The following is a 27,946-nucleotide window of genomic DNA, read 5'->3' on the forward strand; positions in this document are numbered from 1 at the left end:
CAGTGCGAGACCAGACACATAGAGAGGACGTGTTAGAGCAACAGGGTGCGAGAAAAGGCTTTTATTATTTAATTAGTTCTCCTTTTGGAATAAGGTATGTTTATTCTATTTGTTTAATTGCGTAATTATATTACTTTGCACTCGAATTAACATTGGCGATGATTTTTATTTGCAATTGGAAACAAATCAACTGGTGTGGGTTCATTTTAGTCCTTTTTTTTAAAGTCTCAGTGGGCTGTGTCCTAAATCGCGCACTCGCACACTACATAGTGAGTGAGTAAGGGCAGCGTTGTGGATTGGAACGCGGCCGGTCTAACGGTGTTTGTTTTGTCTCCGTATTAAAAGCTGTGTGTGGAATGTTTTATGTTAGTGTTAAAACATCCAGAAGTGTATAAAACGGCCCTAAATATTTATATATCATGTAAAAAAAATCGTGTGCATATGTATATCCTTTCTTTAACTATTTAGCTGGATGAGCTAGCTAGCGAGCTAAAACAAGTGTACTTGCCTCGAACTAGCTAGTAAACATCCTGCGTTTTCATGCGTTGTAATGTTGATCTTTTTAAATTTCACTGTGAAGAAAAGTTCTGTTTTTCTAAGTAATTGGGGTCGATAAAGCATTTTAAATTAATTATTTTTACGTTAGTTGCTAACAAGATTTAGGTGCACGAGCGCTTTGTTTGCTTTAATGTGTATTCATGTTTGGCCGACATTTATTGAGTATTTATAGGACTTTAAGAGATTAAAGTCAAATTATGCATCATAATGCAACATGATATTCATTTTATCTGTTTAATATTAATCCAGTTGACTAACTAGCATGTATTTATATAGTTATAGTACGTTACGTTAACTATATCTTATTTGTTAAGTAGATTTGCATTCTCCAAAGGAAATTCTAGTGCTTGAAGAACAAATTAAACATTCAGAATCAGAACTAGAATCAGGTTTATTGGCCAAGTTTGTTCACACACAAGGAATCTGGTTCTGGCAGTTGGTATGTCTAGCGATACGGAAGAAAAAGGGGGAGTGTATACGTAAGTTATGTATATGTAATATAAGAAAAATGTGTGTGTATCTGTAATGTACAATAGTCAGACAATAGACATTACACAAGGGAGAGATTTACTTTATTGATCCCAAACTGGGAAATTTGCTTGCTGCAGCAGCAAGTTATCAGACATGTGAAAAGAAAGATGTTGTACAACATAAAATGGAATTTAAAAAAAAAAGATAAAGGAGAAAGACAAGTGAGAGAGAGAGAAACAAGAGAGCTTTTTTGTGAGCAACCACTTGACAAACTAGTGTGACAATCACCTGCTGCCACTCTGGATGATGTATAAACCCAGAATGTCGTCTTGTGCGAACAATAACTGTGCTTCATCTCTGACTTTCTCGAGATATTATGATTCTCTGGAGTCCTCTGCCAAGTCAAGATTCAAAGAAAAGGTTTAAATTTCTGGCTTTGACCTGTATATGTTAAAGCCATCCGATTAAACAGAGGATTTAGCCTCATTAGTGCCGATTGAATACCCTGGTATTGTGACCCGTCTTGTTCTACACAAGTAAACCGAAGTTACTGGAACAGCATCGCTAATATCTCTCCTGGCAAAGTTGACCCACATTGTTCTCCTTGTGTATTCAAACTCGCTAAGGTTTGCGCTGCTTCTAATCTGTCTTTCTTGACAGATCTTTCATTTATTCTGTTGCTTCTTGATACTGTAAGATAAGTTTTTGTCTTGTTCTTATCGTGTCCTAATTTGAGTGTTTGTGCCCAATCTGGATTTGTTTTATCATGTAAGTTTGTTGGGGGCGGCACGGTGGTGTAGTGGTTAGCGCTGTCGCCTCACAGCAAGAAGGTCCTGGGTTCGAGCCCCGGGGCCGGCGAGGGCCTTTCTGTGTGGAGTTTGCATGTTCTTCCCGTGTCCGCGTGGGTTTCCTCCGGGTGCTCCGGTTTCCCCCACAGTCCAAAGACATGCAGGTTAGGTTAACTGGTGACTCTAAATTGACCGTAGGTGTGAATGTGAGTGTGAATGGTTGTCTGTGTCTATGTGTCAGCCCTGTGATGACCTGGCGACTTGTCCAGGGTGTACCCCGCCTTTCGCCCGTAGTCAGCTGGGATAGGCTCCAGCTTGCCTGCGACCCTGTAGAAGGATAAAGCGGCTAGAGATAATGAGATGAGATGAGAAGTTTGTTGGTGCTCCTGCAAGGTGAGAAGCAGAGTGTTCGCGCTAAAACTCAAAAGTTCAATTTAATCAGCAGAAAACATAGATTTAATTAGCAATGAACTCTTACCAGATATAAAGTACACGCACACATGCATGCGGGTGTGATTGGCTTTTTCCTCAGTTAAGTCCTTACGATGTATGTTTTTGAACCACAGTGCACGGCATTCTCTGGACAGCTCTTCATCTGTTTTGTTGCCATTTTTAATTATTTTAGCAATTCTGAACTGTTTCTCAGGCCTTTCAATTACATAATTTGGGCTACACTCTGTATTTCTGAATTTGGGCTGTTTCTGCACATGCAAAGTGCTGTTTTCTCAGTGCTCTTTGTTTAAACCTGCTGCTGCTTTTTTTTTTTTAGCTACAAAGTTATGAATAAATTAAGAAATCTATGAATTATTTTTACCTTTATCACAATGTCTACAGCATTAATCCCTCTTGATGTACATGACAAATAATTAGAATACAGTTAGTATTTAAAAGATGTGTTGGGCCCTGAGGAGAGCCTGGAGGAGCCTGTGAATGAAAAGCAAGTTATGCACGGTTACCATCAAAGAGACAAACCTGTAACAGACCTGTGACACAAGATTTTTCAGTCACATCACAAGAACTGGCAGTGGAATTCAGTATGTAGTCAGGTAAAAGATCTTAGTTTAAATGAAAGGCCAGTATCTAAGACGATCATCATCAACAAGAGGACCAAGCACCAAGTCACTGATTCCACCTACACTTGCACAACTGTGTGTATTTAAGATGCAAGATCAGCTGTATCTTAAATACACACAGTTGTGTCCTGAACAGCTCTCTTTTATTCAGTCTTTTACCTGATTTAAATCCTATGACACTAGGCATCAGAGAGATGGGGCTAATTTTAGGTTTTTAAATGATACAGGAATTATTATAGACTGGTACCAAAATTCAAAAAAGTGCTTATTTAAAGGGCCCATGGCATGGTGGTTTGTTGATGCTTTAAACGGGCTCGTGGAGGCTTCCGGATGTCATATCCGCAGCCTTTCTCGAAATGAACCCTCGGTACGTAGATATAGCCTCCTAGGAGAAAGCCCCATTTCAGCGCTTTTCCCAGTGCGTTGTTTTGCTAATGAGAAGCAGGAGGCGGGGAAGGGTAGACAGTGGGGGCGTGCCATGGAGGGAGGGGGAGGGGCTGCCGTCTGCCTCCCAAGCCGGCCGAGAGCGCTCCTCGTCGGGCACGGCCAGGCGGGCGAATGCCCTGGTCCGTCTGCCCTGTCTAAAAAAAAAAAAAAAAAAAAAAAAAAAAAATGGTACAACTCGAGCCCATGTACCTGGCTAACTGCAGGAAGCGGTTAGCTGCACAGCTAATGTAGCCATTGCTAGGCTAACGCACCGATTTTAAAACACGGCAAAACGACTTAAGTTATACACTTACTTGTTCGGTGTTTGTTGCTGATGCGGCAGGGATGCTTGGCACAGACCCAGGCTTCAGTGACAGTTGATGTGCAAAACCTGCCCTACTGTCCCAAGTTGTGGAAACATTCATCAGGAAAATGCTTCTGACAAACATACACAGTAGACTCGACGGCGTATTATTGAAGTAAATAAAATTAAGCCACTGCGTCTTCAGGGGCTCTCCCGTCGGCAGTAAAAACAGACTCCTTTCTGTGTTGTCACATCCATGTACAGCACAATTTCCATGTTGTGTCTTCTATGGGCTCCTCACTACAGAATGTAGTCATGTGTTCTGCGCATGCGCAGTAGGCTTCGCGCATGCGCAGTAGGCTTGGTAGGACAAAAGGCAACTTTTGAGTTGGGCGGGCAATCCATACAGTGGGTGGGAATCCAGAGGGGGGGCGTGGGGATCATCTCCCTTGCTGACGTAGGCAAGGGAAGAGTTTATCAACGCGCCGTTTTGACGCGCCATTCTCAAATGTTGGGCATAGTTTGGTTTACACATTATGAAATTTCTAGCCACTGGGGTGACTTAAGAAGGTCAGAGGAACTCATTTTAATGTTAAAAAACCTCAGAAAGTGAAAATTTCATGCCATGGGACCTTTAAGGAGTTAAAGGCATTTTTGAGACAAAGTCCGGCAAACAGTCTTATTTTGTCAATTTGGGTGTGCCGAATTCAAATCTGCAATATGCCGAGCTCTATCTGACCTCTGTTGACCTCTAGAGGTCATTGAACTTTGGGCCTGTAAACATCTCAGCTGAACCCAGTTTCTCAGCTTTCTAAGGAATGAAATGTACTAAAATGATTAATGAAGTTAGCAAATGGCCTTGTTTGTTAAATGTTTGGGTGCTGAATTCATTTTTCATTTGTAAAACGACATATGACCTCTGATAACCTCAAGGTCATTAAACTTGGCCTATAGACCCTTTTCAGTCACGTGACCTTTGTAAACGCGACCGCCATTTTGGACATGTAGTGGACTTCGGCTCGAATCAGTTTGAATGCGAGGAAGGTGACAAACGAAAAACATAAAAGAAAAAGGAGCGAGATGCAGAAAACACCTTCACTATCCAGCGACGTAGGGCATTTACAGGGCGAGCAGAGGGAGAGATATTTGCAAAAATTGAGGTTAGCAGGCTTAGAGAACGACGTTTACCTGCTTCCACCAGGATTGTTCACTGACGTACGGAAGTACACGAAGCCCTCGTCTTTACCTGACTTCGGCCCACATGATCTGTATACCTATGTCATTAAAAACCCATCGCCATACACATACACACCAACGTCCGAGGTTCCGGAGCGCGCTCCGGCTTGCTCCAGGAGTGCTCCGGCCGAGGTTACGGAGCGCGCTCCGGCTTGCTGGAGTGTCTGATTATAATTTCATAGTAAATTCTGTATTAAAATTACTAAATAAGCAAATGCTGTTAGTCCATGAAACATAGGAAGTATGAGAAGAAAACAGTAAATCAGAAAGCTGCGCACATTTGCGCAGCTTTCTGATTTACTGTTTTCTTCTCATACTTCCTATGTTTCATGGACTGTAATGACATTTGCTTATATACAGAATTTACTTTGATGAAATTATAATCAGACACTTCAATGCCCCCCCCAAAAAAAAAAAATCGGATCTGCACGGTTCAGCTGTGAAAAAGGCGGCATCCGCCAAAAGGCGCGCCGTTATTCCCATCACTGAATGTTATGTACTTCTTCTAGCACTTGACTTTATTTTCAACGCTATCATGGCCAATTGAAACTGTTTCTAAGCTGGAGCCATTTGTCCTCCGCTCCAATACAAACCCCTCGACATCAGTGCCACGTTTGACTAAATGTTTCGCGCTGTAGAAAAGGTAATGTGAGTGGAGGGCAGCAACTGGGACTGAATGTGCGGATGCTCGCGGTTAGATTTAGAATAGATTCTAATAATTCCAATTCTAGAATTTTAAACTCCTAGGTTAACCGGCTAATGAGGCTCGGTGGTCGGTCAAGATTTTTTTTTAGTTTTCGCCATCCCTAGGAGGGAGAGAGACAGAATGATCAAGATGATGGATGAGCAACAGAATGAATGATAGATGTGATGGATGGGTAGATGAGGAGAGGGAGAATGAAAGATATTTGATGGGTGGTTAGATGTATGAGGAGAGAGATAAAGCTGTGGGATGGGATAGGTGGATGAATGAGGAGAGGGAGAATGAATGATAAAGATGATGGGGGAATGAAAGACTGGATGGATGAGGAGGGAGAGAGAGATGTGGGATGGATTTGGGAGGGAGAGAGAATGAAAGATAAGGGATGGATGAGAGAATGAAAAGATATTGGATGAGGGAGAGGGGGGAATATGATAAAGATGTGGGATTGATGGATGAGAGGGAGAATGAATGAATAAAGAGATTAGATGGATGGATGGAGGGAGAGAGAGAGAGAACACCACATTTGTGACTGCAGCGCTGATGATTATCTTGTTGGTCATGAAGATTCCTTCGTTCATTTCAATGAGACATTTTTTTACGAGTGTTTCTTTAGTGTTGTGTATAAAATAAAACGTTTAAACATGGCTTCAGTATTTCCAAAATCTACACAATAGTTTTAGTCAAGTTTCACTGTTGAGAAGAATATTGTGCTTTGCTTTGCAAGCGCTATAAATGTGAAACTTGTGTGCACGCGTGCGCTCTTATCAGCGGTGAGGAGTTGTGTAATCAGAGTGGTGAAGAGTACAGACAAAGTGTGTTGAGAATCTGTGAACTTTGCATCTAAAAACTGAAACCATGAGCCAAAGTAGGTTAGTTAGTTCAGGGGAAAAAAGTGTGGGGAATTTTAAAGAAGTTGAGGGGAAACGGGTCAAATAAGTCTTGTTTTACTGCAGGGTAAACGCTGGGGGGGGGGGGATCTGTGCTCTCAATCAGATTTTCTCACCACATGATGATCTGAACTGATTCGCTTATTTATACATTAATCGCAATAATTGAGTCATTGAACTTTTAATGTATTTAATAATGTGCTAATATTGGTCATGCAATTAAATAGTAATTTGCAACCCTAATTCCAAAAAAGTTGGGATGCTGTGTAAAAACTGTAAATACAATGTGATAATTTGCAAATCATAAACTTTCATTGAAAATGGTACAAAGATGATGTGTTGAAACATTTTTTAAATTTATTTTTTTAAAATGTATGCTCATTTTGAATTTGGTGTCAGCAACATGTTTCAAAAAAGTTGGGACAGGGGCATGTTTACCACTGTGTTGCATCACCTCTACTTTTAACAACACGCATGTAAACATTTGGGAACTGAGGAGACCAACTGCTGTAGTTTTTGAAAGAGAAATGTTGTCCCATAACTGCCTGATAGACAATTTCAGTTGGTCAACAATTTGGGGTTGTCTTTGTCATATTTTGTGTTCTATAATGCGGCAAGTGTTCTAAATAGGAGACAGGTCTGGACTGCAGGCAGGCCAGTTTAGCACCTGGACTCTTACTATGGAGCCATGCAGTTTAAATACAGTGAGAGTAAAAAGTATTTGATCCCTTGCTGATTTTGTTGGTTTGCCCACTAATAAAGACATGATCATTCTATACTCTTTAATGGTACTGTAGATGTATTCTAACATGGAGAGACAGAATATCAAAACGAAAATCCAGAAAATAACTTTAAAGAATATATATTAATTGATTTGTATTTCATTGAGGGAAATAAGTATTTGATCCCTCTAGCCAAAAGCACTTAATACTTGGTGGCAAAGCCTTTGGTTGCAAGCACAGTGAACAGACGTTTGTTGTAGTTAACCACAAGGTTAGCACACATCAGGGGGAATTTTGGCCCACTCTTCTTTGCAGATCCTCTCTAAATCATTAAGGTTGGTGGGCTGTTGCTTGGCAACTTGGACCTTCAGCTCCCTCCATAGATTTTCGATTGGATTGAGGTCTGGAGACTGGCTGGGCCACTCCATGACCTTAATGTGGTTCTTCTTGAGCCACTCCTTTGTTGCCTTTGCTGTATGCTTCGGGTCGTTGTCATGTTGGAAGACCCAACCATGGCCCATTTTCAACTTCCTGGCAGAGGGGAGGAGGTTGTCCCTCAGGACTGCACGGTACATGGCTCCATCCATCTTCCCACTGATGCGGTGAAGTAGCCCTGTGCCCTTGGCAGAGAAACACCCCCAAAACATAATGCTTCCACCTCCATGCTTGACGGTGGGCACAGTGTTCCTGGGGTCATAGGTAGCATTTTTCTTCCTCCACACATGACGAGTAGAGTTTAGGCCAAATAGTTCAATTTTGGTCTTGTCTGACCACAGAACCTTCTCCCAATCACTTTGTACATCTTTGAGGTGATCATTGGCATACTTTAGGCGGGCCTCCACATGTGCCTTCTTAAGCAGGGGTACCTTTCGGGCACTGCAGGATTTTAATCCATTGCGGCGCAAAGTGTTGCCAATTGTTTTCCTGGTGACTGTGGTCCCAGCTGCCTTGAGGTCATTCACTAACTCCCGCTGTGTGGTTGCAGGCCGATTTCTCTCAGTTCTCATGATCATTGCCACCCCACGAGGTGAAGTCTTCTGTGGAGCACCAGACCGAGGTCTATTGGTCATGTTATGCTTCTTAAATTTTCTCACAATTGCAACAATGGTTGTTACTTTAATACCCAGTATCTTGCTAATGTTTTTGTAGCCCATTCCAGATTTGTGCAGGTCAACAATCCTGTCTCTGAGGTCCTGAGAGAGTTCTTTGGTCTTACCCATGTTGGAGAGTTTGGAATCTGTCTGATTCTGTGAACAGGTGTCTTTCATACAGGTGATTAGTTAGAACAGGTGTCTTCAATTCAGGTAACAAGTTGATTGGGAGTGTCTAACTGGTCTGTGAAAGCCAGAACTCCTAATGCATACTAGGGGATCAAATACTTATTTCCCTCAATGAAATACAAATCAATTAATATATATTCTTTAAAGTTATTTTCTGGATTTTTGTTTTGATATTCTGTCTCTCCATGTTAGAATACATTTACCATTAAAAGTAGAGAATGATCATGTCTTTATTAGTGGGCAAACCAACAAAATCAGCAAGGAATCAAATACTTTTTACTCTCACTGTATGTGCAGAAAGCAGTTAAGCATTCTTTCCTTTAAGGAAAAGCGCCATTAGATTACAATGATTGTCTGCAGAAATGCTTTTGAGTCATTACTATGGAAATGATAACATTAGAACAGCTGAGCACATTAATATAAACTTGAGCTGCTGTTTATAGAGAATTAATCAGCACCACCTGACCAATCAGAATCTGGACTTTAACAGTGCTGTGGTGGACAGGACATGAGTGATGCTCTTGTGATTTGTGCAGGATTTTGAGAGGGTTTTTTTTTTTTTGTGATCTACAGGAGGTCAGGATGAATGTTGGCGTAGCCCACAGTGAGGGGAACCCCAACACACGGGTTATGAACAGTCGGGGGATCTGGCTGACGTATGCACTCGGCGTGGGAATGCTTCACATCGTGCTCTTGAGCATTCCTTTCTTCAGCGTCCCGGTTGTCTGGACTCTCACAAATGTGATTCACAACTTGGTATGTACTCCCATGTTTTACTGCCCCGCCCCCCCAAAAAACCATGGTTATTTATTGTCCTTTATTATGCAGAATTTTGTGTCTGTAAATAATCAGTGCATCATGGTTGAATAGGTCATCAGCAGGCAGGGGTGGGTTTTTTATTTATCATTTTTTGTTTTTTTCCCCCCCTGACATTTTTATGCCTCCGCCACCGTAAGGTGCAGGAGGCATTATGTTTTCGGGTTGTGCGTCCGTCCCAAAACCTTGTGAATGCGATCTCAAAGGCTAATGAAAGGAATTTCACCAAACTTTCACCTTTTTGTGTGCTTTGGGACAAACATGAACTGATTAGACCAGGGGTATTCAATTAAAAGTCACTGAGGTCCAGTTATTAAATTTTGTCCAAGTAGAAGGTCCGAACCGAAGTCCAGCTTGTGTCTTATAGCCTTCCCCTATGTCCACATTTTTATATGGTTTCAACAATATTTATTGTTCATTTGAAATGAACTGAGCACAGTTCATTTGAAATGAACTGAGTGCACAACTATCTCTTTTACCATAAATAAAAGTAGTCCCAGGAAAATAAATTCAAGGCCTTTATTTCAGATTAAAGAAAACAGAAACCTCAATAAAATAAAGTGCAAACAGGGTGGAATAACTCCTTTTTCTCTTAAATTAAAGAGGTCCCAACCTGAAGAATTGAAGGCCTACACTTCAAGTAAAAGTCAACTCAGAAAACATTAACTAAAGTGCAAACAGAGCATTGACTTAACATTTTCTCTTCTTTGTTCTTAAAATAAGGAGGTCCCAGCCTAAAAAAATGAGGGCCTACTTTTCAAGAAAAAGTCTTTTTGGGGGGGAAATGCAAACAGAACATTTTTCTTTTAACTTTTCTCTTTTAATTCTTCTTTTACTCTTTTTAATGAGAAAAACGGGCATGTGGCTGACCTGCCAGTAATTTAAATCTTGGTTGGAGTGCCATTCTCATGCAGATATGTAGGTGTTCATTGTTGATCCTAGAATGGTACTTGGTTTTGACAATGTTCATAGTGGAAAAAGCTGACTCACAGCTGTAAGTTGATCCAAACATAGTCAAGGTGTGCAGTGCTACTTTGATGAGACCAGGGAACACACTCCAATGTGTTTATGTTGCCCCAAAATCCACGCTACTTTTAAGGAAAATTCGTTTGCACGTTGCTGGGCTGTAAATGTATGTGTGATGAGTCGGGTAGACCTGTCATACTGTGCTTGCAGTTCGGTTATTTTGCGTGCCCTCAGCTCGGACTTCAGGGGATAACTTTGCTCAAAAGAGCTGTGCTTTGTTTCATAGTGGCGCTTCACGTTGCCGCTTTTAATTAATGTCACGTTTTCGGAGCATATGAGGCACACTGGTTTTGAACTGCTTGCCAGAAGAATGAACATATATTTCTCCGTCCATTCATCTTTAAAACAACAATTTTCCTTGTCTACTTTCTGCCGCCTTTTGGAGCAAGCCATGTTGTCTCGGTCGGTTGTCTCTTAACTTAACTCTCTTCCTCTCTGCTTGTTGCTCTGCTGTGGTGCGCTGGGTAAACTAACGATTTTATTGGCTCAACTGAGTGAAGCTATTGTATTAACTGGAGTAGCAGCGCCCGCTGTCAATAGCCACGACCGTCCAAAATAATGCTTCATGAAAATTACTTAATCTCGTGAATTTACCATTGGTCACAGGTCCGGACAGAACCATCACTGGGTCCGGATCCGGACCGAGGTCCGCCATTTGGTGATGCCTGGATTAGACCTTTTGATCTCAAAATCTAAGGTCAAGGTCACTGTGAGGTCGAATGTCTGTCCGAGGACCTTGTGAACACTATCTCCAAGGCAGATGAAAGGAATTTCACCAAGCTTTCACCATTTGTGCATTTGGGGACAAGGATAAACTGATTAGATTTTGAGATCAAAAGGTCTAAGGTCAAGGTCACTGTGAGGTCAAATGTCTGTCCAAAAACCTTGTGAACACACGATCGCCAAGGCTAATACAAGTAATTTCACCAGGTCAAGATTACTGTGAGGTCAAATGTCCATCCCCAAATCACAACTTAATAAGGCATGTAGTCTACCGGGCGGAGGCATCCCCATCGACGCCATTGGCGTCGAGTTCTATCTAGTTAGCTTTTGTTTTGTTTAAGCAGAAGTTTGGAACCCACTTGAGTTCACATTCAGAGAAAAGAGGCAGAGCTTAGCCAAGAGGCATGAAATGGGGAAAAACTAGAAAAATCTGAAAGGCAGTCTCTGGGGTTTTTTAAAAAAAAAAAAAAAACACATGCTTTGGATTTTCCAAGTGTAGGTCATTAAAAAGAATTTTCCCTGACACCCAATTAGTTTTGTCTAGTGAACCGAAAGGTGCTGAATTCAAATCAGACTTCAATTTTATTGGGTTTTTGGGGTTTATTTATTTTTTTTTAAATAAATAGGACAATTAAAGGTCCTAGGCAATGGTCGTAGGTGAAACGTAGAATATCAACTTTATTGTCTAGAAGAATGACCCAAAAAGCGAATTCAATCTTCCTGGTGTCTAATTTGCACCCTAAGATTGAATAAAATGGTTAAAATGTACTGTTTTGCCCAATTTCTGAAGGTTTGTTTACATCTCACTTATGCACACTTTCACCGCCAGGGGACCGTCGTTGTGACGTCATTTAAGCCAAACAGACCGGGAGCAGTTCTGTATTTATTTGTGAACTGAGCACACGTGTACAGACTTTGGTCGTGAGAGGTTGTGTAAAATGTCTGAAAACGATAGCAATTTTGAAGTAGGAACTCTCCAAATTGAATATCGAGAGGTGAAACCATACATGTATGAACCTATGGCCATTGCAAAGCAATCGGTGAATGCGGCTGACTGGTTTGACCGTGCAGCCTCGGAATCAGGCAGCGACTCGGCCGACTCTGATCGCGGTGACCCTGGACCTCAACAAGACTCGCACCCAAACGATTTATCCTGGTAGTTATGATAGTCTTACTTTTATCGTAATACTAAATGAGAGCCCTTTTGAAGAATAATTAAACCGCCCTCCCTAGTGGATATAGGTAATGATTACTTGACAGTGCGCCGGTAGGCCACATTAGCCTGCTATCCGCAGCATTATACTATTTATAGCCTACTCTAAGCGAGGAAATATCCCTTTGTCTCATTTCCACAATGATTGTACAGGATCCCTCAGGATTCTTGACTTGTCAATTGCAAGCAAAGGTAAAAATGTTTACCTCCAATCTTCTCCTTTTTGCTTTAGCGTTGCTGGTCTGTTTCTTCTTTGACTGCTTGATTTTGTTTCATGTGCACAATCCATTCTCTCCACCTCTTCTCCTCTTCCGGAAAAAACAACCCTCTGGCTTCATGCGCACAATCCACTTTCTCCACCTCGTCTCCTCTTCCAGAAAAAAAAAACAACCCTCTGGCTTCACGCGCACAATCCACACTCTCCACCTCCTCTCCTCTCGGAAAAAGGTAAAAACTTCTTCTTCCTGAACCGGTCCCGTTGTTACAGTTCACTGCACAACAATAAGGCATGGGGGTTTTTCTTTGGAAATTCCTGAACGCACGTCTGCACTCAAGCTGAACAGCAATGCAAGTAAACGGAAGTGGACTCAACTGAAGCTGAGTTAGAGTTAGCAGGTTTGTTTGTCTTGAATGACGTCATGCAGCAAGTGGTCATGAAAATCGCCGAACAGAAATTCGCTGCCATCCGCACTAACTTATTTTAATTATTACTTATTAACAATACTTCTTGGGACCAGAGGAAAATTACAGAGGGTTTTCTAACAAAGTTTAAAATGTGCATAAATTGAAAACGGTTGCCTATGACCATTAATGAATTCGGGGCCACATGGCCCCAAATTCTTTTTTTTGTTTGTTTGTTTGTTTCTCTCTGCTTCAGCATGACCCAATTCAAGATACTACGTCATGCACTGCGGTGGGCTTTCCCTGTTCTTGCAAGGCATTGTGAGATACAAATTTGAAACTGGAGAGAAAAATGGAGGACGCGAGTGTGCGAATGAAACATGGAAGGCCAACTACAGTAACAGAAAGCGAGAAGAAAATGTATGTTGCGAAAGAGAGGATATGCAGGACCAAACTAATAAATATCGGTAGTCAGCAAGCACCTTAGTGTGATCAGCTGTTCATGTAGCTACAGAATTATGTAACTGCAGTGCACGGTCAAAGGTAAACTTGTAGATGGCAGTAATGCAACACTGTGGATGCCAGCTGCTGTAAAACCTAAAAGAAGAGGAAGAAGGTAAAACTGTACGAAGCGAGTGATTTCATGCACATTATTTGCTCGGTAATCCCCTCAAATTAAATAACATCCCAGCCATAGAATGGCCTGATATTTTGTGAGATATTACAGAAATGTACATCGCAATGACCAAATTTCAGAGGGAACTAAATTTCATTGATTTTTATGAAATCGAAAGGCTGTCTAAGCTTTAAATACACTGCAGCTCTGCTATAACAAACTCCTTGGGGATGTCCAAATGGTTCGTTATACCGAAAAGTTCTTAATACTGAAATAGACCCACTTATCGCACCAAACACTCTTACATAAAACAAGATCAACTGTGTGTTTATATTTACACCAAATTCACTGACCTATTTACGAAGTAAAGGAAACAAGTCACACTTGCCATCGTTTGCTTGCCGTATCTTCTTTCTTTTCAGCCTGTCGTGGTATTTGCAGTTAAAGAAAGAAAGCACAACTTTATTCATCACACTTGTGAAATTTCCTCTCTGCATTTAACCCACCTGACGCAGTGAACACGCGCGCACGTAAGCAATGAGCACACACACATACCCAGAGCAGTTGGCAGCCATGCTAACAGCGCCCGGGGAGCAGTTGGGAGTTAGATGCCTCGCTCAAGGGCACCTCAGCCCAAGGCCGTCCCATATTAACCTAACCACATGTCTTTGGATTGTGGGGGAAACCGGAGCACCTGGAGGAAACCCACGCAGACACGGGGAGAACATGCAAACTCCACACAGAAAGGCCCTTGCCGGCCACTGGGTTCGAACCCAGAACCTTCTTGCTGTGAGGCGACCGTGCTAACCACTACACCACCCATAAAGATGAAGTCTCGGCTCTTTTTCTTTTAAAAGTAGGAATTAGCTTTTTTTTTTTTTTCCCCTCTCTCTTCCCCCTTCTTTCAGGGTACCATATTTTAGATAAATTTGTTGCTTTTTCATCAAGCTTTAGATGCTCCAGGATCTGAAGTTTGTCTTCAACGGTGCTGCATCCGTGCGCGTGCAGAGTCATGCCTTGAATTGCGACTTATGTGCATGCATATCATTTATTAGGATTAATGACCATGTACCTTTTTCCGGATTAGTGCAATCACAGCACGTGCTTATAAGGACTCTCACTACACAGACTTTGTGAAATATACACGCTGTACCGTGTCTCACATTACCGAGCCTTTTGTACCAATGTATTGATTATTCTGGTTTCCGACTCTGTTTTGTATTTTAGATTTTGACCTTTGTCTCTGCCTTTTGATATCCTGTCTGTTTCCTGATTCTGATTTTCGATCACTGATCAAATTGGATCTGTTTGCCACTGTGTTTTTAAATAAAGCTCTTCCAGCGATTTACATCTGTCTGTCGCCTGGGTTTTGTTTGTTTGTTTTTTTGTTTGTTTTTTTTTCTTCTTCTGACCAACAGAGCAGGGCTCGAAATTTGTGGTGGTCTGGTCGCCCCAGGCGAGTTAATTTGTCATTTGGCGGGTAATTCCTGTCACTAGCCAGCCCGGCTGGCTAGTTGAAAATAAAAAATATACATGAAGCGAAGATTCAGACACACCGTCAGCTAAAGCCACCACATAATAAGCGCGTGTTGTGTCTGTGTTAATCGATGTGTTTATCGGCAGGACGGAAAATACCGAAGAATTCCGAATCGTATCGTGTATGAGTCAGGCTGTCGGTTTTTTCACTACTGCGCATGCATATAACGCAGCTCATTGAATATCGCGGTAATCACATGTAGTATTGGACCAGGTTGGTGGAGCACAGAAGCATGGCAGGCCAGAACTGAGTTCTCAATGAACTATTTATTGCTAACTTTTCAGCGCGCGCGCACACGTGTTCTGGTTGGGGAGAGCTCCCTTTCTCTGCTCTCCTCTCCTTTTGAAGGGCGCGGTCAGTGGGGAAGACACACAAACACAGGTTAATCCCCATCAGGCGCAATGATTCCACCACTTACCTTCCCTGACTCCACCCTCCATTCACAGACTGACGCTTAGCCATGCCCCCGCTGCCACATGTTATCAAATTCAATAGATGTGGCCACATTATCGCCCATTTAAACACGTGTGGTTTTTTTGTTTTGTTTTGTTTACATCTGCCAAAGCTACATTGAGATGTGGAATTTTCTGAAAGGTGTACAGAAACCGCCAGAGACTGGGACAAAGCGACCTCAGTCTGAAGAAGAGAAAAAGGCCGCCGATAAAGCATACGAGAAGGAGAAACGACAAAGGACTTATAAGCAAACATGGGAGCAGGGTAGGCCTTGGCTGCGATGCGATTTTTATGGAATAATTAATTTTTTGTTCAAATTGATTCCTAGTCAATATGACGCTCCTAATGCTTTCTGTCTCATAAATGGTTAAATACAGAAAGCATGTTGGACATATTTTGAAGAAAGAAGAAACCTTTATTCGTCACATGCACACTAAGCACAGTGAATTTATCATCTGCATTTAACCCATCTGAAGCAGTGAACACACACACACACACACACACACACACCCAGAGCAGTGGGCAGCCACACCAGAGCGCCCAGGGAGCAGTCGGGGTTCGGTACCTTGCTCAAGGGCACCTCAGCCCAAGGCCGCCCCACGTCAACCTAACTGCATGTCTTTGGATTGTGGGGGAAACCGGAGCACCCGGAGGAAACCCACGCAGACACGGGGAGGACATGCAAACTCCACACAAAGGCCCTCGCCGGCCTCTGGGTTCGAAACCAGAACCTTCTTGCTGTGAGGCGACCGTGCTAACCACTACACCACCGTGCCACCCACGGTGCTATAGTGATGATGGTAAGTATATTTGTTTTCAATACCCGTACACCAAGTTGCCAAGTTTTCCAATATATTATTATTTGTTGATATGGTGCTCTGTGGTGTTCTCATTTATGTATTTAACAACAGTATCAAAATACTCGGGTCTTGAAATGAAATAAATGCACATTAGTCATGAACAATGGTAACTACTCTCTTTTGCGTTATTTTTGACAGAAGTAAAATTCATACATGAACAAATTTTGGCGAGTTGATTTTCTGTTTGGCTAGTTACTTTGGAAGGTAACTAGTCCAGCTGGCTGGTGAAAAAATATGTATGAATTTCTAGGTTTGGAGAGTATGTTGCGTTTACAAATGGCCATGACAACAGTGCAACAGCTTGTAAAATAGTCCTTTTTAAGGACTTTAAATTGAAGTCCATGATCACTGTCTGTGATCAACACCTCAGTGAGCTTTTGTTTTATGGTGCTAATATGAATTGTTAACTTGACTGTGGACTTGGTTATTGATTGTCTCTGGGGTAATTGGGAGACTCTGACTTGTTGTCACTGCAGGTGGGGAACACAAACTTTAGTTTGATATATGCGAAAGTTCATAGTAGGAGTGTTAGTGTGGTTGCAGTGTATATCCATGCCATGTCCATTAATACTTGCTAGACCACAGTTGTGATGCAGTCTTAGTCAAGTATATCAGCATTTCGTAGATGTTCTGTCAGTACTTCTCCACTCACATGCATTTATGTAAATTATTTAGCAAGAGATGCTATAGAGCCACAGAGAAATTTCTGCTTAAAGTGGAACTTTCTTGGGTTTCTCATTTACATTTCCACTCTTTGTCTGATTTAGTAAAACGTACAGCATGGTCTCATCTCATTATCTCTAGCCGCTTTATCCTTCTACAGGGTCGCAGGCAAGCTGGAGCCTATCCCAGCTGACTACGGGCGAAAGGCGGGGTACACCCTGGACAAGTCGCCAGGTCATCACAGGGCTGACACATAGACACAGACAACCATTCACACTCACATTCACACCTATGGTCAATTTAGAGTCACCAGTTAACCTAACCTGCATGTCTTTGGACTGTGGGGGAAACCGGAGCACCCGGGGGAAACCCACGCGGACACGGGGAGAACATGTAAACTCCACACAGAAAGGCCCTCGCCGGCCACGGGGCTCGAACCCAGGACCTTCTTGCTGTGAGGCGACAGCACTAACCACTACACCACCGTGCTGCCCATGTACAGCATGGTTTGACAAAAAAAAAAACTTTAAAGGAGAATGGACAGACAAGTGTCCTGTGTCATGTTACAAATTGTTCAGTCTTTTAGCGCTAGTAAAAAGCGTATAACGTGAAGCGCCACTCCAAAACAAAAGCACTTGAAACTGTCTCACTTATCAGAGTGAACTATTCTTTGTCATGTTTCTTGCTAATCTTGTGTTTTGGCTCCATCTGTCTTGCCCTTGAACAGTTTTCCAGTAAAAGCATTAGGCCAAACAAAAGGTGTGTTTCCGGTTACCCGACCGACCCTGTAAAAACACTGCAACCCTTCAACTGTTTATGACCACGATAAACTATTTCTCGCGCCCGACCCTACCCAGGGATGTGGGGTTTTTTGTTTTGTTTTTTTCCGCGAATTCGCGGAATTCCGCTTTTTTCACCTCAAAATTAAAAAAAAAAAATTCCGATTTTTCGCTCAAAAATCCGCATTCATATCCTATTCCGACTTTCAGTAATTCCGTCATTGAGATGAAACAAGGTACGTGATTTGGCCCATTGCTCTGTAACAACCAATGAACGTGCTTGTTAGATAGCTGTACGTAAGCTCGCTTCATACAAAGAGTTGAAAGATGGCAGCCTCCGTGATTGAGCGTAAAGATGCACCTGATCATCAGTTTGGTGTGTGTTTTTAAAGTAAATAAACATGGGGAAGAAAAAACAACCCAGCTCATATCTTTCCCCATAATAAGCCTGTGAGTGGTGATGGTGTCACTGCATGTGCGACGGAGTGACGAAGGTTGCCGTGGCAACGGGGCCTCGCGCCATCTGTTGCTTCCTGGATGCGCATGCGCACGCTATGAAAGCTGTGGCGAAAAGGTTGGCATCGGAGGCTAAACCTTCTGAGGAGAAAAGAAGGGGCGGTTTTTATTTCAGTTTGTTTTAGTTACGTCTGAAGAAACAGCAGTTTAAATCACAGCTCTAGTTTACAAATCAAAATGGTTACTCAGTGAAAACAAAACAAAAGCTAGAGAGAGGGGGAGTGGTGGGAGTTTAACCCGGGAAAGTGAGTCTGTGAGGCGGCAGTGATGCTTGACCCCTCCCGCCTCCTCTCACTTTACCTCAGAGTCTCTGCCAACTTCATCACAGATTATTTCACCTTTTTCACTCCAAGTTAGTTTTAATTTTCGCTCAGAACTTTTCCCACAGCGTGGATGTAAGGTAATTATACACAATTTTGATTTGTTTATTCAATATTAAAATGTTAGTGCAAATAATACATACTTGCCAACTTTTCAAAATTCTCATGAGGGAGAAAAGTGCATGAAAGACATTTTCAATTGGCCGAGGGTCTGATGCGCGGTTGAAATGATGAACAGTGGATCCTAATTAATTGCAAACACATTTTTTGTGAATGTTTAGTGAAAGTGATTTTTATTCTTGCATATGAAAATCCTCAAGTGAGTGAACACTGTACAGTTCTGTATACGAGTCAATTTCACAGAAAACGTTTTTTTGTTTTTTGTTTTTTTTGTCCGGACATGTTTTGTTTACATTTTGAGATTTCTAAAACCTTTTTATGGTCTCATATGATAAAACATGATCAATTCTACCTTGCATTTCAAAATTTGACTACTTTTGGTTCATAAATGTGCATTTTTGCAGCAAATTTTAGGGTCGAAAATGAGCAAAAATGGCTGTTCCACTGAAAAGAGACTTTTTTTTTTTTTTCAGACATGATAATGTTGGACAAAGGTGGAATTGAAACTTTTTTTTTTTTTTTTTTCATGTTCAACGACAAGACTGTGGAAACCACAATGGACATATGATGTCACAAATTGAAAATGCCATTAAGAAAAGATATTTTTTTGTTAATTTTTGTACCTGTCCCAGAGGTTTGTCAGTTCTGTTACCGTGATTAATCACATAACAAAAATAAATGCTCCCAAAAGCTATTATTGAAATTATTTGTTGCCAAGGATCTACATATTCTCACCTTTTATATGGATGGCAGAATGAACTGAATCTGAGAATATTTACTTAAAAATTTCAGTTTTGGTAAGTAGTCTATGCATGACTAATTTTTTTTGTGTCAATCCTGTTACCCTGTCTAAACGGGGTGTGCAGTAACCTAATCAAATATTAGAAGTTGCCATACATAAGAAGCAAACCGGGAGACTACCAGGAGCAATAGAGTTTAATAAATAATGGTGGATGAATTCTTATGTTGCATCATGTTTGTTTGAAAAGGCACATTTAGGTATGTTCAACTTCTACAGTAATTGAAGGTATAAATTTTGTTTTTCCTTATACAATTTTCTATTTATTCTAATGCAGATGATTTAATTTAGAATGACATTTTTAGGTTTCATGTTTTGGCTTTGTCAGTTAAGAATCATTTGAATTTACTATAGGGGCTCAGAGTTGCATGTTGACCATTAAATTGGCTTGAATTTGTTAATCATGACAAGTTTTTTCTTGTGTGTTTGCTTGCCATTTTAGTACAATTTTTAAGTCAGAAAACCCCAGAACCCAGGAGCTTCTGGGGGCTTCGCCCTCCCTTGTCCCCCCACCAGGGCACTGCCCTGGACCAGCTGGGGGCCTGCGGCCCCCAGACCCCCGGCTAAAAATTTTCAGATAATTTCACCAGCCCCAAATCACATCCCTGCCTACCTGCTTGGCAGCCACCTGGCGAGTCAAACGAGAACCGCTAGGGCGTGTCATATAAACCACTCGCTATTTGCCGAAAGACACGAGGCCCGTCAGGAGTAAATTGACAACCAACACGCACCTCCCTCTACCCCAGCCCTTTCAAACCGGCACGGGCACGGCCTGGCAGGACGGTGCCTTGGCTAGTCATTCGCCACCGTGCAAGGGCTGCTCAGCGACTTAAGTTTTGATTTGATCCATGGCTCCAGCCCACCTTTAAACGTTTATAACTCGGACACCGAAGGTCGCAGCAAAGCCAAATTTCGTAGGCATTTCTCGACAGGGGTCACCGTTGGATGCAATCGAATACATAGCTGAACAATGCTGCGTATTCTTGCTAGTGTTACAGTGATGATTATCTTAGATTTTTAAGTAGAAAAACTGGCCACCCTTGTGTAGAGGTCTGCGCGGGACAGAATTTTGTCCCGCTCCCGCATTGTGCAGTCCTGTTCCTGCAAAGAATTATGATTTTCAGTCCCGCCCACGCCTACCATATTTTGTCCCGCTCCCGCCCACAAATCCCGCATGATGCAGACGTTCGCGTTATTTCTCACGAAAGTTCTTGTCATTGGCTTGGGGAATTAAACATGCTGAGCTTAACTGAGCTCTCCACTGACCGATCCTTCACCTAGCGCACGTATCAAGGGTGCGCGTTGCCAGGCGGCATGCGCAGCTGAGGCTTTACAGAGATACCCAACACACCTACCAAAATCTACAGTGGATATTAAGAATATTGTACATTGCACGTAGCTTGTATGTCACTCCTCACATTTACATTCTAGGAAATACAAGTAGGCCTATAAGAAATTAATATAATTTAAAGACGTAGCGTGATGGTGCCCCGCCCCCTACATAAATATCTACAGCTCACATTCAGGGGTGCGTTTCAACAAATTTTTTTTTTTTTTTCCCCCTACCTACCTACCCTATTTTTGAAAACCCAGGAAACACGTATTTTGTTTGGCCTTACCACAATATGATGCTTCCACCACCGTGCTTCACTGTGAAGATTGTCTTCTCAGATTGAGTGGTGGTTGGTTTTCTACCTGTGTGTGGGGGGGGCACATTTTATTTATTTATTTTTTGTGAATACTCTTGCCAAGTAAACTCATTTTCACCTGTAATTCACCAGAAGTCTGTTTTTGCGCATGTTTACGAGGTTTAATCCTGATCTGAGCATGTCTGAGTGAGACAAAGGATGGAGCAGTCATTTGTTTATTTGGAGTCGGTTCTGTGTTTTATGAGCTCAGGTGATATCTCTTCTTCTCTCCACCCCCCCCCCCACCACCAATTAAGAATGTTTTCAGCCTTACACACCCCTCGAACTTTTTTTTTTTTTGTGTGTGAAAAACAAATCAAATGGTAGACGAAACAAAATGATCACTTCTGTCATGATTCAGGCTTTGTGACTTGTCAAACAGATGAATGTGTGTGAATTATCCCTAAAACGTGGTTATTTTGTTGAAAGTGGGATTTTGCTCATCTTGTATCTGTGAAGGCAGTGCTGCTGGCAGTCCTGGGGCTGAAGGTCACTGATGTGCTCACTTTATCCCAAGTTATCAGTGTGTTATCTCTCCTCTCTGATGTGTTGTGTTTATGGTGTCTTTTAGGGAATGTATGTGTTCATGCACGCAGTAAAAGGGACGCCGTTTGAGACGCCAGACCAGGGCAAGGCCAGGCTCCTGACACATTGGGAACAGCTGGACTACGGAGTGCAGTTCACATCATCCAGAAAGTTCTTCACAATTTCGCCCATCATTTTGTATGTATTTGTGTGTGTGTGTGTGTGTACACACTGATTTTTGTGTTTTACATTCTCTTCTGATTTGTTATGGACACTTGCATTACTGTTGTTGGGTCCCCCCCAAGAATAGTTTAAAATGCATTTTATTTCCCTCACAGTGACGCTTTCCTTCCTTCTCCATCTTAAGTGTTTCGTTAAATCGAGATAATCCAACATCAGCAGTCTTTGGTATAGGTGTGTGTTGAAAAGTGTCACCTGTCTGCTCAGCAGAACAAGTTATTAATCACAGTAACACTTCAGTCCATCTGGACCTTTTGTTAGAAGAAGAAGCCTTTATTTTTGTCACCTGTCCACTCAAGCATCAGAAGCAGTGAACGTGCACAAGTGAGCAACGAGTGCACAGAGTGCACGCACACACCCAGAGCAGTGTGCAGCTATGCTACAGTGCCTGGGGAGCAGTCGGGGTGGATGCCTTGCTGCAAGGCACTTCAGCCATGATGCAGAGAGAGGGGGAAGTGCTGTCCATTCACTCAACTCCCCCCACATTTTTCCTGCTGGTCCCAGGAATCGAACCACTGACTCTTTGGGCCCAAGGCTGCTTCTCTAACCTTCAGTCCATGGCAGCATTCTTTATAAGTGAAGGGGGGGGTTAGCTTGTTATTACTACACAAAATCATAAGGACACGAGTATAGCCTGAGTAACAGTCTCTCAGGTGCTGCTTTTTCACCAACAGGGAATGGGTTCTTGAACTGGTTCTGTTCAGGATTCTTTGAACCTTGGTGCAAAGTGAACTGACCCACGTTTTCACCAGGTTTGATCAGAACCATTGTAATCAAGGATGAGTCATGAACAGAGGGTGTTAAACAATTCACAACAGGAGTAAACAATCATAGCAAGATGGTGGACCTCTGAGCTTTTGTTATTTCAGGTATTTGTTTTTGGTCTCCCCCCCCCCCCCCCCCCCCCTTGTTTGTTTGTTTGATTGATTGATGGATGGATGTCTCCTCCTTTTCCATTGTGGTGTTCTCCATTCCTGCATTCTGCTTCCTCTCCAAGCTAATGACACACCATGATGTCATCACGGTTCGCGCTGGAAAAACCAGCTATAATTTAGTTCCAACTGTGAACCAACTTTTCAGGTTCTGAATGGAGTTATTTTTGGTCGAAATGCTTTTGGTGCAGAATGGTATTTGGTGCATGACCCAGAACAGAACTTGGTCCCTGTTGGTGGAAAAGGGGTACAAGGGTCAGTTTTTAAGTTTTGGTGTGGGGTTTTAAAAGCCTCAATTCTCAGTCTTGGTAAAGTAGCATGTAAGTGTGTGTTTGCATAAACTGAGCTAAAAGTTTCAGCTGTATTTAGTAAAATTTCAGAAATGCTTATTTGTGTGTGTGTGTGTGTGTGTGTGTGTGTGTGTGTGTGTGTGTTTCATGTGCATGCTCATTTGCATGTTGTGACTAGAAAATGTCCAGATATCTAATCCCAGAGAGACTTTGGTCATAAATATTTTCTTTCCTTTGATAATCTAGTCTGAAAATATCACTAATTGGTATAAATATGCAGGTGATTTTTTTTTTTTTTTTTTTTAATATATAAAATTGCCCGCGCTGATTGAGAAATTTGGACTGTTTCTCGATAATCACCTCGAGCGACTCAACAATGGTGGTTAATCGCTTCGTCACCATAAAAGAGGAAGAATTACAAATGATGAAAGAAAATGCTGTTACTAAAAGCAATAAAGATGCTACGAAGTTTGGTTTTAAACTATTGAAAGGTAAGGTGGAATTGTGTGGGTTTTTTTTTTTTTTTTAAATGTTATCGATTTTTAAAAAAAAAAGTGACAAGTCTGTGCCGTGCCGTTATTACAGTTACATGCAGCTTTTGAAGTTTGAAATAAATGTGTGGGGTTTTATATAATGTCTATCACCTGTGTATTTATCCATCCATTATCCATAACTGCTTATCCTGTGCAGGGTCGCAGGCAGGCTGGAGCCTATCCCAGCTGATTATGGGCGAGAGGTGGGGGTACACCCTGGACAAGTCGCCAGGTCATTGCAGGGCTGACCCATAGAGACAAACAACCATTCACATTCACACCTACGGTCAATTTAGAACCAACAATTAGCTTAACCTACATGTCTTTTGGACTGTGGGGGGGGAAATGGGAGCACCCAGAGGAAACCCACACTGACATGGGGAGAACATGCAAACTGCACACAAAGGCCCCTGTTGGCCACTGGGTTTGAACCCAGAACCTTTTTGCTGTTAGGTGACCGTGCTAACCACTACACCACCAGTGTATTTATACTAAAACAATTATTTGCCTCCGGCTCGGTGGTGAATAATAACCTCAACTTCATCTTGGCTATTATTGATTGATGTTATTTAACAGTTATTCCACAAAATCGAGTTGTAAATGAGCTGTTAACCAACGGGTCGCGTAGCACCAAGTTGGCTATCAGCCATGTACAAGAAGGTTGAGTGAGTGCAATAACTAAGTCTATCCGCAGTCACTGGATTTTGAGAAACAGCATTTTTATTTTTTGCAAATTCGATAAGAACTTTTATGCAAAACGTCCGACAAAATCATTTCCACTTAGGATGTAAACAAACTGGCGAAATGGGCATAGCAATTTGTGAAAAATGTTATAATCATTGAAAAATAAAATGCATTCTTACCATGTATTTTTGGGGTTTTGTTTTCAAGTAGTTTTTATTTCGTACTCTGTTGGTTCAGCAACATGCGCCGCCATTTTGTTTTTCTCTACTCATGGTATATGAGCTGATATCCTAAGAATAAAGTAGCCAATCAGCACGTGCAATTGCTCATATCCAGTGAATGTGGATAGAATAATAACGGATTAATTATCCTAAGAAACTGGAACACACAGCATCACACTAACGGTCTGTTTAATTCCCTCAGATATTTCCTGACGAGCTTCTACACAAAATACGACACGGCTCATTTTGTGATCAACACTGCATCCCTACTGAGTGTCCTCATCCCCAAACTGCCCCAGCTCCACGGAGTGAGACTCTTCGGAATCAACAAGTATTAATTGCTCAGAGGGAACAACACAGAGAATCGCACCGTCTCTCTCTTTCCCTCTGCGTCACCCGTCAGGACGACGGACGCACTTTGAAGTGGGTTTTTTTTTTTTTTTTTTTTTTGTACAGTGTAATTTAGTGTCGGTCTTTGCCAAGATGCACCTCGAGTTACCCTGGGGCAAACATGATGACGCCTCAAACATTAACTTAAAGAAGTAAATATTTAATTTTCTTTCGGCTCCCTCATGGATCTGGGCTGGCCCGGGTTTCACAGTTGAGGTGGTTGATGTCTGTTGTGGGTTCCTTCTTCTCCCCCTGGGTTTTGTTTGTAGGTGCGCACTAATTTGAGTCTTTGTTTGACCTTCATAAAGATTTTAAACAAAAAAAAAAAGATTCTTTATAAGAGTCGGACCTTGTAGTCTTTCTTTTCGGTGTTTGTCCTTACCAAAAAAGAAACAAACCCATAAAGACTTGCATGATTTTTTTTTCTTTCCCTCAGAGAAACAGGGTTTGTCAGATAAAGTATTTTGAAAAGTCCTGTGTCAGATTTATGAAAGAAACGGGGGGCATGCATTAAGAAGGTTTTAGTGTTTACTGATCTGAGGATTTGTGTTTAAATGCTCTTTCCAGTCAGTGTGATTGTTTATTAGGACATAACTGTGAATCTCTTAATAAGCAGAGCAGCTTTTTTTCAGCGTCTGTTTCTTCATGGTATTACTGGAGCTCAAACAAACCCTGTGTGGAATAAAGGCTTATTTGTGCTCTGTCTCAGTGTATGACTCTATGACTTGGGGGGGGTTGGCTTTCAGTAAAAAGGGATCATGTGTTTTATTATGATACCGTAGCTACATTAATTACGTCAGGAGCAAAACACTTGAAACATGCTGTTGTAGAAAAATAATCAGTGACAGGATGGTGGGATGAAGCAGTGTCTCAGTCACCATGCTGAAGTGTTTTCTTCCTCTTTCAGCAAGTTTAACATTTTACTGTGTTTTAGTAAAATAATTCTTGCACGACCTTTACGGTGAAACTGTTACTACAGTCTCATCCAGTGCATTACCAGGGCAACTCCATGTTCAATGCTCCATCCAGCTGTGGCTTCTGACAGTGTTTGAAATATTTGTCACTCATCACTTTCTTGCTTTTGCAAATTACATAAACACTGATGTCACTTTTTATCTGTTTATAGTTACGTTTACTCGCGTATAAATTAAACATGAGTATTTTACTGGGAAATACGCTGCTTGTACTTTTCATCTGAGCTCTATCCAAGACAAGGAGAACCAAAACCATGACATACAGTACATAGATTTATGTCCCCCGTGAGGAAATCGATTAATTGTTTTGATAAATTTGGGTACTTTTAGTTTGTGAATGTCTCATCTCATTATCTCTAGCTGCTTTATCCTGTTCTACAGGGTCGCAGGCAAGCTGGAGCCTATCCCAGCTGACTATGGGCGAAAGGCGGGGTACACCCTGGTCGCCAGGTCATCACAGGGCTGACACATAGACACAGACAACCATTCACACTCACGTTCACACCTACGGTCAATTTAGAGTCACCAGTTAACCTAACCTGCATGTCTTTGGACTGTGGGGGAAACCGGAGCACCCGGAGGAAACCCACACGGACACGGGGAGAGCATGCAAACTCTGCACAGAGAGGCCCTCGCCGGCCACGGGGCTCGAACCCGGACCTTCTTGCTGTGAGGCGACAGCGCTAACCACTACACCACCGTGCCGCCCGTTTGTGAATGTGTCTATATAATTTTTAAAAATCACCTGCTGGCTTGAACATATGAAGTTTATCTTCTCCTGTTGAAAAACTTGCATTTTTCGTATGAAATCCATCGCGGATATAAGTGACACATTTAAATAATATTGGCTGGCTTTTTTTGTGGTATATCGGATATATTCCATTTGGCTATAACTCGTCTTTGACTCTTTCAATATCATGCTCCCTGAATGGAATATATCTGATATAATAATACGAAAAAAAACTCTCCGTTATTATTACAATAATATATACACATTCCTTTCAGGTGTTCGTGTCTTTCTCACAAAATTCTCACAATCTACTGTATTTAATGAAGCAAATCTGGTGGCCATGTTTGTTTACAAATTGTCATAGTCGCTTGCTAGAGCAGAAATTTTACATTTCTGACGTGACATAACATTAAATATCGTAACAATATTGCATGCTCGTTCTCTATTGGGTAGAGTGATGTAATACATGTAGGATAAGCAATATGCTAACAATATTGCATGCAATCAAACCAAATGAATGAAACCTGCTAGAAGGGAATGGTATACATGTTTTTATTCCATTGAAAAAATGTCCTGTATGTATAATAATTCCTGATATTTCACTCCGATGATGTCACTCCCAGTGTTTTCCCACCGACTAGACGCATGTTGTCAAAATGGCGAACCACTTCAAAATTAAAATTCTTTTGATTAACTTGCATGGTTTTTTTTGTTCCATTTATTTATTTAGATGTATCCATGTAATATAAATAACATTACACAGTGGTGTGAAGAGGTGAAGTTTATCTTCTCATGTTGAAAATATTTTCACCACTTGAAGATGAACTTCATATCTTTGCACAACCATTTAATATCCTTGATATATTTCTGTCTCTGGAAGTTTGTCATGTGACCAAGAAACAAGGGAAAGACTAAACTCTTGTGTCCTGAACAAGGTTGGATGATATGACCTTATAATATCGAAACTGTGGTCAATTCTGTCACAGTTTCTGCCTTATCGTGATATCTTTTTAAACTTTATTCTTAAAAAAGTCTTTGGCGTGTGTGTGTGTGTGTGTGTAATATATATATATAGTGCTCAACGTAAATGAGTGCACCCCCTTTGAAAAGTAACATTTTAAACTATCTCAATGAACACAATTTCCAAAATGTTGACAAGACAAAGTTTAATATAGCATCTGTTTAACTTATAACGGGAAAGTAAGGTTAATAATATAAACTTAGATTAC

General features: G+C 41.6%; 1 protein-coding gene across 1 annotated transcript; it reads left to right on the plus strand.

Moving 5' to 3' along the window:
- ormdl1 (ORMDL sphingolipid biosynthesis regulator 1) lies at positions 1-27,411 on the plus strand. The gene is made up of 4 exons (XM_060929023.1): positions 1-94; positions 9,022-9,204; positions 21,770-21,921; positions 24,826-27,411. The coding sequence occupies exons 2-4, from the start codon at positions 9,031-9,033 to the stop codon at positions 24,959-24,961; spliced, it is 462 nt and encodes a 153-aa protein (XP_060785006.1). The 5' UTR covers positions 1-94; positions 9,022-9,030; the 3' UTR covers positions 24,962-27,411.
- Positions 27,412-27,946: the final 535 nt, after the last annotated feature.

This window comes from Neoarius graeffei, chromosome 9 (genome assembly GCF_027579695.1).
Source record: "Neoarius graeffei isolate fNeoGra1 chromosome 9, fNeoGra1.pri, whole genome shotgun sequence".
Lineage (NCBI taxonomy): Eukaryota > Metazoa > Chordata > Actinopteri > Siluriformes > Ariidae > Neoarius > Neoarius graeffei.

What these genes read in the sequence shown, in the direction of transcription:
- ormdl1 (XM_060929023.1), top strand. Translation starts at nt 9,031, where the DNA reads ATGAATGTTGGCGTAGCCCACAGTGAGGGGAACCCCAACACACGGGTT. An exon ending in CAAATGTGATTCACAACTTG is followed by an intron (nt 9,205 to 21,769) that starts GTATGTACTCCC and finishes GGTGTCTTTTAG; the next exon opens with GGAATGTATGTGTTCATGCA. An exon ending in ACAATTTCGCCCATCATTTT is followed by an intron (nt 21,922 to 24,825) that starts GTATGTATTTGT and finishes TAATTCCCTCAG; the next exon opens with ATATTTCCTGACGAGCTTCT.